Below are 15,768 nucleotides of genomic sequence, written 5' to 3'. Positions count from 1 at the left end.
TTGTTGTGATTAATTGAAATGTAAAAGAAGACTTTGGTATGATACCTTGAAATAGTAGATCTTAGTAAATGGTAACTATTGGCCCTAAATTTCCATGTCATCAGAAGAAGTTTCTCCTACTTAAATTTTCCTTTTTCTCCAGTACCTCAAAACTCTGCAAAAAAAGAGGGGGTGAGCCATCTTCGTGTTAAAAAGTATGACTCGTAAAGCATAAGTAATGCTCCTCCTATGACCTCACAGTGCCTGACACTACCTACACAAGACCATCATAAGAGGAGGAAAAGATCATGACATCAAAATAGAGACTGATTGAGATGGAGAGGGGATATGATGGAGAATGGAGTTTCAAAGGGGAAAGTGGGGAGGGGTAGGAAGGGTATTACCCTAGGCTATTTTTTATAATCATGGAAAATGTTAATAAAAATTGTGGAAAAAGAAATGCTCCTCCTGAACATAACTTCTGACGTGCACACCGCCTTGCTTCCCTCTAGGCAGAGTAAGCCCCGCAACAGGCCCTCTTTCAGGCAGACGCTCATGCATCTAGACATCGCATCTGCAGATGTGCTTGCCACGCCTCAAGAAACTTACTTCAAGTCTCAGGTAAGCCAAGAAACTTTCCACCTCATCTGGCTGGACAGATGGACAAAGAACAGTCAATGAGCAAGGACAACATTTAGAGGGGGCCATTCTCAGCCAGGAAACAATTATATAACTAATTATTATGAAACACTAATTATGATACCTAACACATATGCCACTTGATTCTAGTGAAATTGTTGGAGAAAAAAAAGAAAAGAAAAGAGGATGTTAAAACTGTAACATAGGCTGGAGAGATGCCTTAGTGGTTAAGGACCTGAGTTCGATTCCCCAGTACCCATGTAAAGCCCGATGCTCAGGCATGCACCTGGCGTTCATTTGCAATGGATGGAGATCCTGGCACACTCATTCTCTCTCTCTCTCTCCCACCCACCCCCAACCTCTCTCTGCTTGCAAATAAATAATAAAAATATTTTTTAAAACTGTAACATATCTATACCTGAATTAGGATTGCTCCTGATCTTCATGAAAGCATTGTTTTCTTTGAAGCACAAAAGCTGAAAAAGAGCAAGATTAAGTTGCAGAAAGAACCCACAACAGAATTACGCCCACACTTGCTGATCCAAATCAAATGTAATTTAGTACATCTGCTAGGTTTTACTGTACTAAAACCTTCCAAAACCTATGTGTCAAAATAAGAGACATTTGGGCTAGAGGGATGGCTTACCAGTTGCAGTGCTTACCTGCAAAGCCAAAGGACCCAGGTTCAATTCCCCAGGACCAACATAAGCCAGATGCACAAAGTAGCGCATGTATCTGGAGTTCATGTGCATCGGCTGAAGGCCTGAAAGTGCCCATTCTCTCTCACTCTGTGGCAGACAGCTTCAGGTTCACTGAGATGAACTTTCAAACCAGGCACAGTTATGGAGGAAGGGATTTATTTAAGCTTACAGATCCAGGGGAAGTTCCATAATGGCAGAAGAAGCTGGCCTGCCTTCACAGGCCGAAGCAGACAGAGAGAAGCACAAGCCTAAAAGTCAAAAGCTACAGCACACTTCAGGAGCTCCAGCTAGGCACACTTTCCATATCTTTAGATTGAAATCAGAAACCCACCACCACACCTTAAGATCACCCAGTGACATTGCCTCCAGGCAGGTAGCCAGCAGATGAAAACTAAAAACAACAAAGAACTGAATATATTGGGGGCCATCTACTCTATTCAAACCACCACACACTCCCTCTACTTCTCCCTATATATCCCTCTCTCAAATATATACAATAAATAAAAATTAAAAAAGAAGGACTGAGCATGGTGGAACACACCTTTAATCCCAGCACTTGGGAGGTTGAAGTAGGAGGATTGTTGTGAGTTCAAGGCCACCCTGAGACAATATAGTGAATTCCAGGTCAGCCTGGGCTAGAGCAAGAACCTACCTCAAAGAGAGAGAGAGAGGTGCATTTAGCTCAGCATTCAATGGATTGACAATTCTTTGCTACTTTGACTAACTTTACTCACATGTCTATCACAAACTATCTGGTTGACAGGAGGTTGGTTGGCTCTAGATGGCCTCATTTACAACTTTATCTATAGACTCTCTTGCACTGCTATCACTATGGAAAGTGAGGGGAAATGAGTAGATGCAAGGTCCTCATCCCTATCAGACTCAAGCAAGATCAAAAGATAGAATAAAGCTGGGCTTGGTAGCACATGCTTTCAATCCCAGCATTTGGGAGGCAAAGGTAGGAGGATCAATGTGAGTTCGAGGCCAGCCTGAGACTACATAGTGAATTCCAGGTCAGCCTAGGCTAGAGTGAGACCCTACCTCAAAAAAAAAAAAAAAAAAAAAAGACAGTAATATGGGTTCTGAAATAAATTTGATGATACTAAATCATAACTTTGTATGTATAAAATTTGTGTATTTTTTAAACCCCTTCAAAATATTTTATTTATTTACTTATTTGAGAGATAGAAAGAGAAAGAAAGAGGCAGAGAGAGAGAGAGAGAATGGGCATGCCAGGGCCTCTAGCCACTGCAAACAAACTCCAGATACATGTGCTACCTTGTACATCCGGGTTATTTGGATACTAGGAAATTGAACCTGGATCCTTAGGCTTCGCAGACAAATGCCTTAATCATTAAGCCATATCTCTAGTCATATGTATGTATGTATATATTTACAGACTGAGGATTTAACATAGAGCTTCTCACATGCTTAGTGATTACTATATCTTTGTTTTTTTAAAATATTTATTTATTTTTTTTGCAAGTTGAGAGAGATAGAGAGAAGACAGACAGACAGAGAGAGAATTGGCATGCCAGGGCCTATAGCCACTGCAAACGAACTCCAGACTCATGCACCCCTTGTGCATCTGGCTAACGTGGGTTCTGTGGAATTGAACCTGGGTCCTTTAGCTTCACAGGAAAACACCTTAACTGCTAAGCCGTCTCTCCTGCCCATCACTATATCTTTTTATTTATTTTATTTATTTATTTGACAGAGAGAAAGGGGGAGAGGGGGAGACAGTATGGGCATGCCAGAGCCTCCAGTCATTGCAAATTAACTCCAGATGCATGCACCACCTTGTGCATCTGGCTAACGTGGATCCTAGGGAATCAAACCTGGGTTCTTTGGCTTTGCAGCCTTAACCATCAGGCCATCCTTCCAGCCCCACTATATCTTTTTTTTAAAGAGCTGAAGTATAACCCTATACCTTAGCTCTTTTTGTTAATATATATATATGTAAACACACACATACATACACACACATATATACATATATTTATTTATTCATTTAAACAGTGTCTTGGGCTAGAGAAATGGCTTAGTGGTTAATTCCCCAGTACCCATGTAAGCCAGATAAACAAGGTGGTACATGCGTCTGGAGTTTGTTTGCAGTGGCTAGAGGAAGGGTGTGTGTCCAAGGAAGTGAGTCAGAGAAGACATACCTTAATGCTCACCATCTTGCTGATAATTGCCCTACATATAGGATTTCAACTCTACTATCTCCATTGTTAAGGGTTTCAAAATAACCACTGAGAGAGAGAGAGAGAGATTAAGGCTAAAGAGATGGCTTGGAGGTTAAGGCACTTGCCTGCAAAACCTAAAGACCCATGTTCAACTCTCCAGATCCCACGTACAAGGTGACACGGCGCAAGGTCGCGCATGCACACAAGGTGGTGCACGTGTGCAGTTCAACTGCACTGGCTGGAGGCCCCAGAATGCCAATTCTCTTTCACTCTCACAAAAAATAATAATAAAGAGATGAGGAACAACTTATTTGGGAGAAACCTATGTACCCACAAATATAGCCCTTTCCGTGATTCAGAAAATCACTTTTTTGTAGAAAGAATGCTTAACATGTGATTATCCACTTAGATGAGTTTAAATGACCAGGGTTGAAGTTTGTTTGCAGTGGCTAGAAGCCCTGGCATGCCTATATTCTCATTCTGTCCTCTCTCTCTCTTCCTCTCTCTCTCTTGCTCTCACTCTCCCCACTTCTCTCTCTCTCATTCTCTCAAAATAAATAAATAAAAACTTTGAAAAGAGCCAGGTGTGGTGGCGCACGCCTCTAATCCCAGCACTCGGGAGGCAGAGGTAGGAGGACTGCCGTGCGTTCGAGGCCACCCTGAGACTGCAGAGTGAGTTCCAGGTCAGCCTGGGCTAGAGGGAGACCCTACCTTGAAAAAAAAAATTTTTTTTTGAAAAGAAAACTTTAAGAAAGAATTTAACTGGCCAGCAGAGGGTTGTTAACTGAAGACCTAGTTTTACACTGCATTCCTCTGGAGCTTATTCAGTTTGCATAGCTGAAACTTGCTAGCCATGGATGAGCACTCCTCTGCGTTTGCTCCAGCCCTCCAGCAGCCACCCTTCGCCTCTCCTTCTGAGTATGACTATGTAACAGTTGTCCTTCTGTTAGCTGGTTTATTTCTATTAGCATAAGCTTCTCACGGTTTATCCATATGGTCACATATTGCAGAATTGCCTTCTTTTGGGGTTGGGGAGGCGTTTTGTTATCAATTAGTGAATATTTCTTGGACACTTATCCTGAATAAAGGAAAGCCCGTAGGGGGGGGTGGGAATCTTGTATGTGATCTTATGGATATGCTAGAGACTGATGCTCCCACAATATTAACAAAATCGTATTTTCCCCGCTCAGGCTGAATGGAGAGAAGAAGTAAAAAAGCACTTTGAGAAGATCAAAAGTGAAGGGACCTGTATACACCGCTTGGATGAAGAGCTGATTCGACGGCGCAGGGAGGAGCTCAGGTCCGCTGATCTCTGCTTCCCCTCCCCACAGAGTTATCAGAGAAGGAGCACCCTGCGGCTCCCCTTTGCACCTGCCACACACCTCCACACACCTTTCACCTCTGCTTCCTGGTGTCATGCTCTCAAAGTTCTCCCTCCTGGGGAATCTCAAAGAAGCTGAGAGTCGTAGGTGGTTCAGAGAGGCTGGCGGGGGTGGAGAGGTGATCGGGATGGGTAAGAGTGGAGTAATGAGTATTAAGTTACGGTTGGGGAGAGGAAGAAATTCTTGTGTGATAGTATACACTGAGGGGACTACTGATAACATTACTATACTGAATTTGTTTCTTGGTTTGTTTTGAGAGAGGGTTTCACTAAGTAGCCCTGGCTAGCCTGGAACTTGCTATGTAGAATAGGCTGGCCTCAAACTTAAAAAAAAATCTACCCAACGCTGCCTCCCAAGTGCCTCTAGCCACTGTAAACAAACTCCATACGCATGCTACACCTAGTGCATCTGGCTTTACATGGGTACAGGTGAATCAAACCTGGGTCCTTAGGCTTTGTAGGCAAGTGGCTTAACCTCTGAGCTATATCTCCAGCCAATACATACAATTTTTATCAGAGAAGCAGGCATGGTGGCACACGCCTTTAATCCCAGCACTTGGGAGGCAGAGGTGGGAGGATCGCCATGAATTCAAGGCCACCCTGAGACTACATAGTGAATTCCAGGTTAGCCTGGGCTAGAGCGAAACCCTACCTTTAAAAAAGTGGGGGGAGATAAAGGGTCAAGAACATGATCAAATTGCAATATGTTTATGTATTAAAGTTCTCAGTTTTAAAAGGGAGAATATATACACACAGAGAGAGAGATTAAACAATAAAGTTAGCACTCCTTTATATCATTTTTACCCCCCCCCCAACTCTACCATCCTCTTTTATAGTTTTCTACAACAAAAATTCTTGGAGCAATGCTATTTATTCACTTACCCACTGTCCTGGTTCCAATGGAAGGTCAGGAATTTATGAGATTTAGTTGCCAGCCTCAAGACGATTATCATCTATTAATGCTTATAATCTATTAAGAAATGCAAGACATAGCCGGGCATGGTGGCGCACGCCTTTAATCCCAGCACTCGGGAGGCAGAGGTAGGCGGATCACCGTGAGTTCGAGACCACCCTGAGACTCCATAGTGAATTCCAGGTCAGCCTGGGCTACAGTGAGACCCTACCTCGGGGAAAAAAAAAGAAATGCAAGACATGTTCAAGATAACCGCTGTTTTAGACAGTTTGACTTCTGTAGCAAAATAGAAATTTACTGTGCAGAGCTCTGGAGGCTAGGCACTTCAAGATGAAGGCACAGCAAATTCGGTATTTGGTGGACACCCAGTCTTCATACATGGCACCTTGTGTGTGTCCTTCCATGGCAGAAAAACAAAAGAGCTCTCAAGATGAATTTATAGCGGCACTAAGCTTTCATGTGGGCCCCATCTTCACGGCCTGTTACCTTCCTCAGGCCTCCACCTTCTAACACCATCACCTCAGGGATAAGCTTTAACATTCGAGTCTGAGGAGACACAAACACTCAGACCTTAGCCACCAGGATGTGTGCAATGGATAAGTATTAATAAGTGATCATAAGCCGGGCGTGGTGGTGCACGCCTTTAATCCCAGCACTTGGGAGGCAGAGGTAGGAGGATCGCCGTGAGTTCAAGGCCACCCTGAGACTACAGAGTTAATTCCAGGTCAGCCTGGACCAGAGTGAGACCCTACCTCGAAAAACAAAAAAAACAAAAAAAAAAAAAAAAATAAGTGATCATAGAGTTGGCTTTCAATTTAAATTTCCATTAGCATATACATATATTCCATTTTATTAAGATAGTGCCATATGTATACAAATAAAGGCTACAAACTATGTGCAGATGATATTCTTATTTCATGTGCCCCCCCCCCACTTGCTGCGTGACTAGATGAGCCCTTCAAGACAAACCAAATACAAAGCTCTGATCTTCCATCTCCCATTCCTTCTGGTCTGAGTCTTTGTCTGAAACAAGAAAGCCTTAAAAAATAGAGAACAGTGCTGGAAAGATGGCTTAGTAGTTAACATGCTTGTCTTTGGACCCTAAAGACCTATGTTCAACTCTTCAGAACCCACATTAGCAAGATGCACATGGTGGCACATGTGTCTGGAGTTTGCTTGCAGTGGCTAGAGGCCCTGGTGCACCCATTCTCTCTCTCTCTCATAAATTAATAAATAAATAAAATATTTTTAAAGATAGAGAACACTTGGCCTAATGTTTTTGAAGTAAACCTTCTTATTTCATTAGAGCTGACTCGTTGGCCTTACTGACCCTGGGTTTTCTTTGATAGGCATGCTCTGGATATTCGTGAGCACTATGAGAGAAAGCTTGAGCGGGCCAACAACTTATACATGGAGCTGAGTGCCATCATGCTGCAGCTGGAAATGCGTGAAAAGGAGCTCATTAAGTATGTATTCAGGGGCTGGCCCAGTGGTGAAAGGCACTTGCTTGCAAAGCCTCTGGCCCAGGTTCAATTCTCAAGCAAAGTGACACATGCCTGGTGTTTCTTTGTAGCAAGAGACCCTGGCGAATCCATCCCCCCGCCACACACACATACACACTTCCATGCACAGATGCATAAATAAATTTTAAATGTTTTTCAGGTATGTATTCAGACAGTGAAGGTCCTGATTTGAGTCTGTCAGTCAACATACATGTACTTCTCTTGCATGTTGCTGCTATACCCAACTGGCAGATCTTCATTCATTCAACATGCCTCAGGGAACTTGCTCTTCACTAGTCCCTGTCTGGGTGGGGCATATACACAAGCAGAGTTGCTGCTCATCCAGTTATAGGGGACTGCTTCGTGGACCAGCATTTCTACTTCACCGTGACTCACTGCATCGTTCAGAGAAGGGGGCTTCATTTCACGAAGAACTTGGTGTAGATAAGCAAGAGCATATTGCTCCTTAGGGAAGTAACGTGCTGCTAAAAATGGTCTAGGATAACCCTGGTGGTGGCAAGGAAATCCTGGAGCTGGGCTAGGGAGTGGCTTAGTGATTAAAGGTGCTCGCTTACAAAGCCTGGAGACCCAGGTTCAATTCCCAAGTACCCACACACCTCAAAGTTGTCCTCTGACCTCCTCATGTATGTTGTGGCCAAAACAGCAGTTTTGGGAATGAAGTGAGTGTTGCAGTCCGGTTCACATTGCTGGTAGAAATCACCCAACCAAGAGTAGCTTCTGGGAAAAAGAGATTTATTTTGGCTTACAGGCTCAAGGGGAAGCTTCACGATGGCAGGGGAAAACGATGGCATGAGCAGAGGGTGGACATCACCCTCTGGCCAACATAAGATGGACCACAGCAACAGGAGGGTGTGCCCAAACGCTGGCATGGGGAAACTGGCTATAAAGCCCATAAGCCCACCCCCAACAATACACTCCCTCCAGGAGGCATTAATTCCCCAATCTCCATCAGCTGGGAACCTAGCATTCAGAACACCTAAGTTTATGGGGGACACCTGAATCAAACCACCACAGTGAGTCTTCTGTCCTTGTATTGTGTTGGGGGAGAGAAAAGTGGTGCATGCATCAGAGCTGAACAGCAGAGTGAAGTTCCTTTGATTTGAATTTACTGTTTTCATGTTTGTTTGTTTTGACTTTAGCAGTCTTGCTATTCAAATACCGTGTATCTGTTAAATGTGACCAGATCTCATGTAAAATTTATCTGTGAGAATCTCCTACCTTTCCATTTCTTCCTGTGTGTCAAAACTCAGGGGTGTTTTGCTTGTTTGTTTTCTTTCATCCTGCAGGCGAGAGCAGGCAGTGGAAAAGAAGTATCCTGGCACCTACAAACGACACCCTGTTCGCCCGATAATCCACTCCAACGCCATGGAGAAGCTCATGAAGAGGAAGGGCGGGCCTCACAAGCCTGGGGTTCAGACCAAGCGGTGAGACACCTGTACCCACCTGATAAGATGCACCCTCAGAGGATGAGCACTTCCGTAACACACCACTAGCACACTTAGCTCTACACAAGACCATGAGAAATGAGGGTGAGCATGGCAGGGCCACTAGAAAGTACTGATGTCTACTACCTACGTCACTTCTGTTATCTTACCCCAAATGCAGGAAAGAGCAATGCACTGAAGGCCAGATAGACCTGGCTGGACTCCAGACCTGCCTTATAAGCTGTGTAACTTGGGCCATGTCACTTGGCCTCTTTAAACCCCAGAATCCTGGCACATGAGATTTCCTTTTATTCCTACAACCCCCTCCCCACCACGAACAGAACTCAGTGAATCATAATTCTTGATTTATGACACAGTGGTCCATGCATGTCTCACTTGTATCCATATTTTACCTTAGTTCTTTTAATTTAATTTTTTTAATATTTGCATTTATTTATTTGAAAGAAGAGAGAGAAAGAGAAGACAGACAGAATGATTACAACAGGGCCTCCAGCCTCTGCAAACAAACTCCAGATGCATACATCACTTCATGAATCTGGTTTTATGTGGGTACCAGGGAATTGAACTTGGGTTGCTAAGCTTTGCAGGCAAGAACCTTAACTGCTGAGCCATCTCATTAGCCCCAAGTTCTTTTTTTTTTTTTTTTTAAAGAATATCTATTTATTGGGCTGGAGAGATGGCTTAATGGTTAAGCGCTTGCCTGTGAAGCCTAAGGACCCAGTTTGAGGCTCGGTTCCCCAGGACCCATGTTAGCCAGACATACAAGGGGGACGCACGCATCTGGAGATAGTTTGTAGTGGCTGGAGGCCCTGGCGCACCCATTCTCTCCCCCTCTCTCTCTCTCTCTATCTATCTATCTATCTATCTGCCTCTTTTTCTTTCTGTCTGTCGCTCTCAAATAAATAAATAAAAATATTTTTTTAAAAGAATATCTATTTATTTTACTGATCTGAAAGAGAGAGAGAGGCAGAGAAAGAAAGAGAATGGGTGTGTCAGAGCCTTCAGCCTTTGCAAACGAACTCCAGACACATGTGCCACCTTGTGCATCTGGATTACCTGGGTCCTGGGGTATTGAACCTGGGTCCTTTGGCTTTGCAGACAAGTACCTTAACTGTCAAGCCATGTCTCCAGCCCTTCAACTTCTTTTCTTATTTTTACTTATTCATTTATTTGATGTAGGGTCTCACTCTAGCCAAGGCTGACCTGCAACTCACTCTGTAGCCCCAGGCTGGCCTCAAATTCAGCAATCCTCCTACCTCAACCTCCCAAGTGCTGTGAGTAAAGGCATGTGCCACCATGTCCAGATCTTAATTCTTTTTAATAATGCAATAACACTCCACAGAAAAATAGAGATTCCCCTCATCTTATCCCTACATGGATATTTTAAAAATTTATTTGAGAGCGAGAGGCAGGTAGAAAGAGAAAGAGAGAGAGGATGGGCACATCAGGACCTCTAGCTGCTGCAAACGAGCTCCGCATGCATGGGCCACCATGTGCATCGGGCTTACATGAGTCCTGGAGAATTGAACCTGGGTCCTTTGGCTTTGTAGGCAAGTGCCTTTACCACTAAGCCATCTCTCCAGCCCCCTACATGGATTTTTTTTTTTTATGATATGTTTTTTCCTTTTGGTTTTTCAAGGTAGGGTCTCACTCTAGCCAAGGTTGACCTGAAATTCACTATGGAGTCTCAGGGCGGCATAGAAGTCATAGCGATCCACCTATCTTTGCCTCCTGAGTGCTGGGATTAAAGGCGTGTGCCACCACACCCAGCCTTTTTTTCCTATTTTTTGTTGCTTGTTTCTGAGACAATCTTGCTATGTTATTCAGGTTTGCCTCAACTCACTATCCTCCTGCCTCAGTCTTCCAGGTGGCTGAGATTTCAGGCATATGCCATCACACCCACCTGTGAAGGTTATTTTATTTTATTTATTTACTTATTTGGTTTTTCAAGGTAGGGTTTCGCTCAATCCCAGGCTGACCTGGAATTTACTATGTAATCTCAGAGTAGCCTTGAACTCACAATGATCCTTCTACCTCTGCCTCCCAAATGCTGAGATTAAAGGTGTGCACCACCACACTCAGCTCATGAAGTTTTTTTTTTTAATTTTTAAAATTATTTATTTTTTTCTTTTCAAATTTTTTTTATTAACAACTTCCATGATTATAAAAAAAAATCCCATGATAATACCCTCCCTCCCCCCACACTTTCTCCTTTGAAACTCCACTCTCCATCATATCCCCTCCCCATCTCAGTCAGTCTCTCTTTTATTTCGATGTCATGATCTTTTCCTCCTATTATGATGGTCTTGTGTAGGTAATGTCAGGCACTGTGAGGTCACGGATATCCAGGCCATTTTGTGTCTGGGGAAGCACGTTGTAAGCAGTCCTACCCTTCCTTTGGCTCTTACATTCTTCCTGACACCTCTTCCGCAATGGACCCTGAGCCTTGGAGGGTGTGATAGAGATATTGCAGTACTGAGCACTCCTGTCACTTCTTTCCAGCACCATGATGCCTTCTGAGTCATTCCAAGGTCACTGCCATCTGAAAAGAGAAGATTCTTTAAGCAAATATCTTTAAGTGCTGAGCCATCTCACCAGCCCTTGAAGTTAATTTTTTTTTTAACTTTTTATTTGTTTGATAGAGACTACGGGCATTACAGGCCTTCTTGCACTTCTTGCCACTGCAAACAAACTGCAGACAGATGTGCTACTTTGTGCATCTGGCTTTATGTAGGTATTAGGAAATTGAACTCAGCCAGCAGGTTTTGCAGGCAAGCACCCTTAGCTCCTAAGCCATCTCTCCAGTCCCTATAGCTGTGAAGTTTAAGTAATATGAACTCACCTTTCAGATCATAAGTATTCAAAAATGGGGTTTAGCCAGGCATGGGGTGCACTTCTTTAATCCCAGAACTTGGGTTGCTGAGGTAAGATGATCACTGTGAGTTTGAGGCCAGCCTGAGACTACCTAGTGAATTCCAGGTCAGCCTGGGCTATGGTGAGGGCCTAGTAAAAAAAAAAAAAAAAAGTGGGGCCACACGTGCTGGTACATGCCTTGAATCTCAGCACTTGGGAGGCCGAGGTAGGAGGACTGCCATGAGTTCAAGGCCACCCTGAGAATATGTAGTGAATTCCAGGTCAGGTAGGGTTAGAGTGAGACCATAGCTCAATAAAAAGTAGGGTTTAAATTTTTAAAAAGACCACTCTCTCCTTGCCCTTTTAACACCTTTGTCTTAAAGTGCTTTAATCTTAATCCTAGGAAATGGAGCTATATCTCCATGGTAGAGCGTGTGTGTAGCATGCATAAAGCCCTGGGCTTAATACACAGCACCTTAAATGCTCTTTCACTCCTGTTGTATTACCAAAGTCTGTCTTATAATTCTCAAACAACAGAAAATTAGTTCCACCCTAGATAAGCTAATATGAAGGAAAAAATATCCGAGGCCTGGGACTTATACATGTCGTAATATAAGAATAAAGTAATGAGGAGACGCACATCACAATGTGTATTAAGGCTATAAGAATAATGGTCATTCTAACATAGTGCTACAAACACAAACCTACAGTCACAGCATGGATTGATTCCAAGCTCGTGTTTACTTACTGCCCCTGACCATCTTCCAATCCAATTCTGAGCATTTGGCATAACCCTTAGGGAAGTCTCAGGATCTTTGCATTCTTGTGTTGCACTAATTAGGGACAGAGTCTACCTGCAGATTCTTGTTTGCCTACAGTTTTTGAAACCAAGAGCCCTGAGGGAGCAAATAGGACTATTTGACTTAAGAATATAAACTCAAGATGGGTATGTTGGCTCAGACCTATAATCCCAGCAATTGGAAGGCTGAATTAGGAAGATTGCATTGATTTTGAAGACAAACAGGGCTAAAGAGCAAGTCTAGGTCAGCCTGAGCTAGGATGAGACCCTGCCTCAAAACAAGGAAAAATAATTACATATCTATATTTGTTCCTGTTTACCTACATTGGCCATGAGAACTACATGAGAGTTTGCCACCACCACCAGCTCCTCAGTCAGTAAGTGAGCCAAACCTAAGGAAGGCAGCCTGCAAAGCATTGTAATTTCAGCTGACTATGCCATAAAAGATGAAGACTTCAGATTATTTGGACAGTCTAGTCATTGCCAAGCCAGAAATTCAGAAAGCTTGGAGGATATGAGAGAGAGAAATCACTTGCTGTCTTAATTCTTTTTTTTTTTTAAGATTAAAAAAAATTTTTTTTTTAGTTGCAAGCAGAGAGAGACAGAGAGAATGGGCATGCCAGGACCTCCCGCCACTGCAAACAAACGCCAGATGCATGTGCCAATTTGTGCGTTTGGCTTTACATGAGTACTGGGAATCAGGTCCTTAGGTTTTGCAGGCAAGCACCTTAACCACTGGGGAAACTCTCCAGCCCCATCTTAACTCTTTTTTAAAATTTTTATTTTTATTTATTTATTTATTTGAGGGTGACTGACACAGAGAGAAAGAGGGAGAGAGAGACAGAGAACCAGGGTCCTTAGGCTTCACAGGCAAGCGCTTAACCGCTAAGCCATCTTTCTAGCTCCCCATCTTGACTCTTGATTTCAGTTTATAGGGACTAGAAAAAAAAAGTGTTGGGTTCAACTGTAGCTGCTCCAAGCCTGTCACAAGTACTCATACTTCAGTGAGGTAGACTAAACACATTCTAACAAGGAGGAGCTTGAGATGGGAAAGAACTGTGCCTTGGAGTCAAGAGACTTTGCTTCAAGGTATCAGTTCTGATTAACCACCTCTGATGCTCCATGCCTTTATTATGAAGTGGCCAATGTAATCATAGGAGCCAGGCACTTTACGCACTTGTGTGTTCAAACTGTGAAGTGGTACAGGAAGGTTATGCTGTGGTTTTTGCACTGCTGGCTTCAGTAAGAGTAGCTTTTCCAGGCTGAAGGGATGGCTTAGTGGTTAAGGCATTTGCCTGCAAAGCCAAAGGACCCAGGTTCTATTCCCCAGGACCCACATTAGCCAGCGCACAAGGGGGCGCTCACATCTGGAGTTTGTTTGCAGTGGCCGGAGACCCTGGCGTGCCCATTTTCTCCCTCCCTCCCTCTCTCTCTCTCTCCTTTCTCTGTCAAATAAATAAATAAAATATTTTGGGAAAAAAAGTAGCTTTTCCCTGAAGTTTTTGCCTCAACTCTCTTTTAGATACCATCATAGCCAGTTACCATGCAAGTAGATGCCTCAAACCCAATCTCAGAGGGCTCTCTTGTCCAAATAAAGTCTCCAGAATCTCTTCAATCACCAGAACCTGCTCCTTTCTTTAGCACAAATTGGCCACCCAGGCTGACCTGGAATTCACTCTGTAGTCTCAGGGTGGCCTCGAAGTCATGGAGATCCTCCTGCCTCTGCCTCCCAAGTGCTGGGACTAAAGGTGTGCACCACTATACTCGGCTGTTTTTTTGTTTTGTTTTGTTTTGTTTTTAAGATAGGATCTCATGTAGCTCAAGCTGGCCTTGAACTTGCTGTGTAGTTGAGGATGACCTTGAACTTCTGATCCTCCTGCCTCTATGTCCTGAATGTTGGAATCACAGGCATGTGCCCCTATATCTGGTTTTATGCAGGGCTGGGGATCAAACCCAGGGTTTGGTGCATGCTAGCCAAGCACCCTGCCAAGTAAGCCACATTCCCAGCCCCATAGTGAGATGAGGTACCGTGGTGCAGGAAGATTCTGACAGGGCCCCGTTCTCTACCCACCTCACCATCAACCACAGTATTTGAAACTTCTGTGATCAGACAAGTCTTCAACTATACTTGTCCTGGAAAAGAAGAATACACTTCCTACTGCTTGACGCCTGCTATTATCCTGAGAGCCCTGCCCATGCAGCGAGAAACTCAGTGCAGTCGCATTTGAAAACCAGCTAGAATTACAGACTCATGGGCCTGGCCCAGACCTACGGAGTAAAATCCTCATTTGAACAAGCTTCTCAAGTAACTTGCATGAGCCTTCAATTTTGTACTCTGACTGTCAAATAAGGCAGGCTGGACATGAAGATAAGCTGTTCCTCTGGATTCTGTCACTATTGGGATGTAAGACATGAGCCACTTTAGATGGGACTGGGTGCCTCATGGCACTTGGTGGAGGTACGTCTGTAGCTGTGGTTTCAGGTAATGTCTGTAACACAGTGGCATCTCACATGCTTCTTCAGGGGTAGGAAAGACAAGGAGGAACCCTGCAGGAAGGGGATTCTGCCCCCCTCTTCTAAAGCCACATCTACTGTATCTATTTTACATATTGAATGTCTCATAATGCATTTGAGACATTCAATATGTAAAATAGATTTATGACATTAAAAATAAAAGGGGAGCCGGGCATGGTGGCACATGCCTTTAATCCCAGCACTCGGGAGGCAGAGGTAGGAGGATTGCTGAGAGTTCAAGGCTATCCTGAGACTACATAGTGAATTCCAGGTCAGCCTGAGCTAGTGTGAGATCCTCCCTGGGAAAACAAAAAATAAAATAAATAAAGTAAAATACAAGGGGGGCTGGAGAGATGGCTTAGCAGTTAAAGCACTTGCCTGCGAGCCTAAGAATTCATGTTCAAATCTCCACGTCCCATGTAAGCCAGATGCACAGTGACGCAAGCACATCATGTTACATATGCACACAAGGAAGTGTAAGCATCTGGAGTTCGTTTGCAGTGGCTGAAGGTCCTGATATACCCATTCTGTCTCTGTAGCTCTGTCTGTCTGTCTGTCTCTCTCTCTCTCTCTCCTCTCAAATAAATTTTTAAAATAAAAATACTCTAAGCATACTAATGCAAACCTTTAATCTCAGCACTCAGGAGGCAAAAGTAGGAGTATCACTGTGGGTTAGAGGCCATCCTGGGACTATAGAATGGGTTCCAGGTCAGCCTGAGCTAGAATGAGACCATACCTTGAAAAAACCACCACCACAACAACAAAAAACAGAAATAAAATAAATAGGGCTGGAGAGATAGCTCAGCAGTTAAGGAACTGCCTGCAAAGCCTAACA

The 15,768-nt window shown here is 43.7% G+C and overlaps 1 protein-coding gene across 3 annotated transcripts in view; it reads left to right on the top strand.

The window, feature by feature from the left end:
* The window catches only part of Map3k13 (mitogen-activated protein kinase kinase kinase 13), a 147,652-nt gene that overhangs the window by 122,135 nt on the left and 9,749 nt on the right, over positions 1-15,768 (top strand). For all 3 annotated transcript variants that reach the window (XM_045150179.1, XM_045150178.1, XM_045150177.1), the window contains exons 7-10: positions 492-600; positions 4,696-4,805; positions 7,149-7,265; positions 8,609-8,746. In XM_045150179.1, coding sequence (XP_045006114.1) covers positions 492-600; positions 4,696-4,805; positions 7,149-7,265; positions 8,609-8,746 — 474 coding nt within the window. The remainder of the gene's footprint in view (positions 1-491; positions 601-4,695; positions 4,806-7,148; positions 7,266-8,608; positions 8,747-15,768) is intronic.

Source organism: Jaculus jaculus, chromosome 5 (genome assembly GCF_020740685.1).
Source record: "Jaculus jaculus isolate mJacJac1 chromosome 5, mJacJac1.mat.Y.cur, whole genome shotgun sequence".
NCBI classification, from domain to species: Eukaryota; Metazoa; Chordata; class Mammalia; order Rodentia; family Dipodidae; genus Jaculus; species Jaculus jaculus.
Note: the sequence above shows the minus strand (reverse complement) of the source record. Positions and strands in the feature narration are given on the sequence as shown.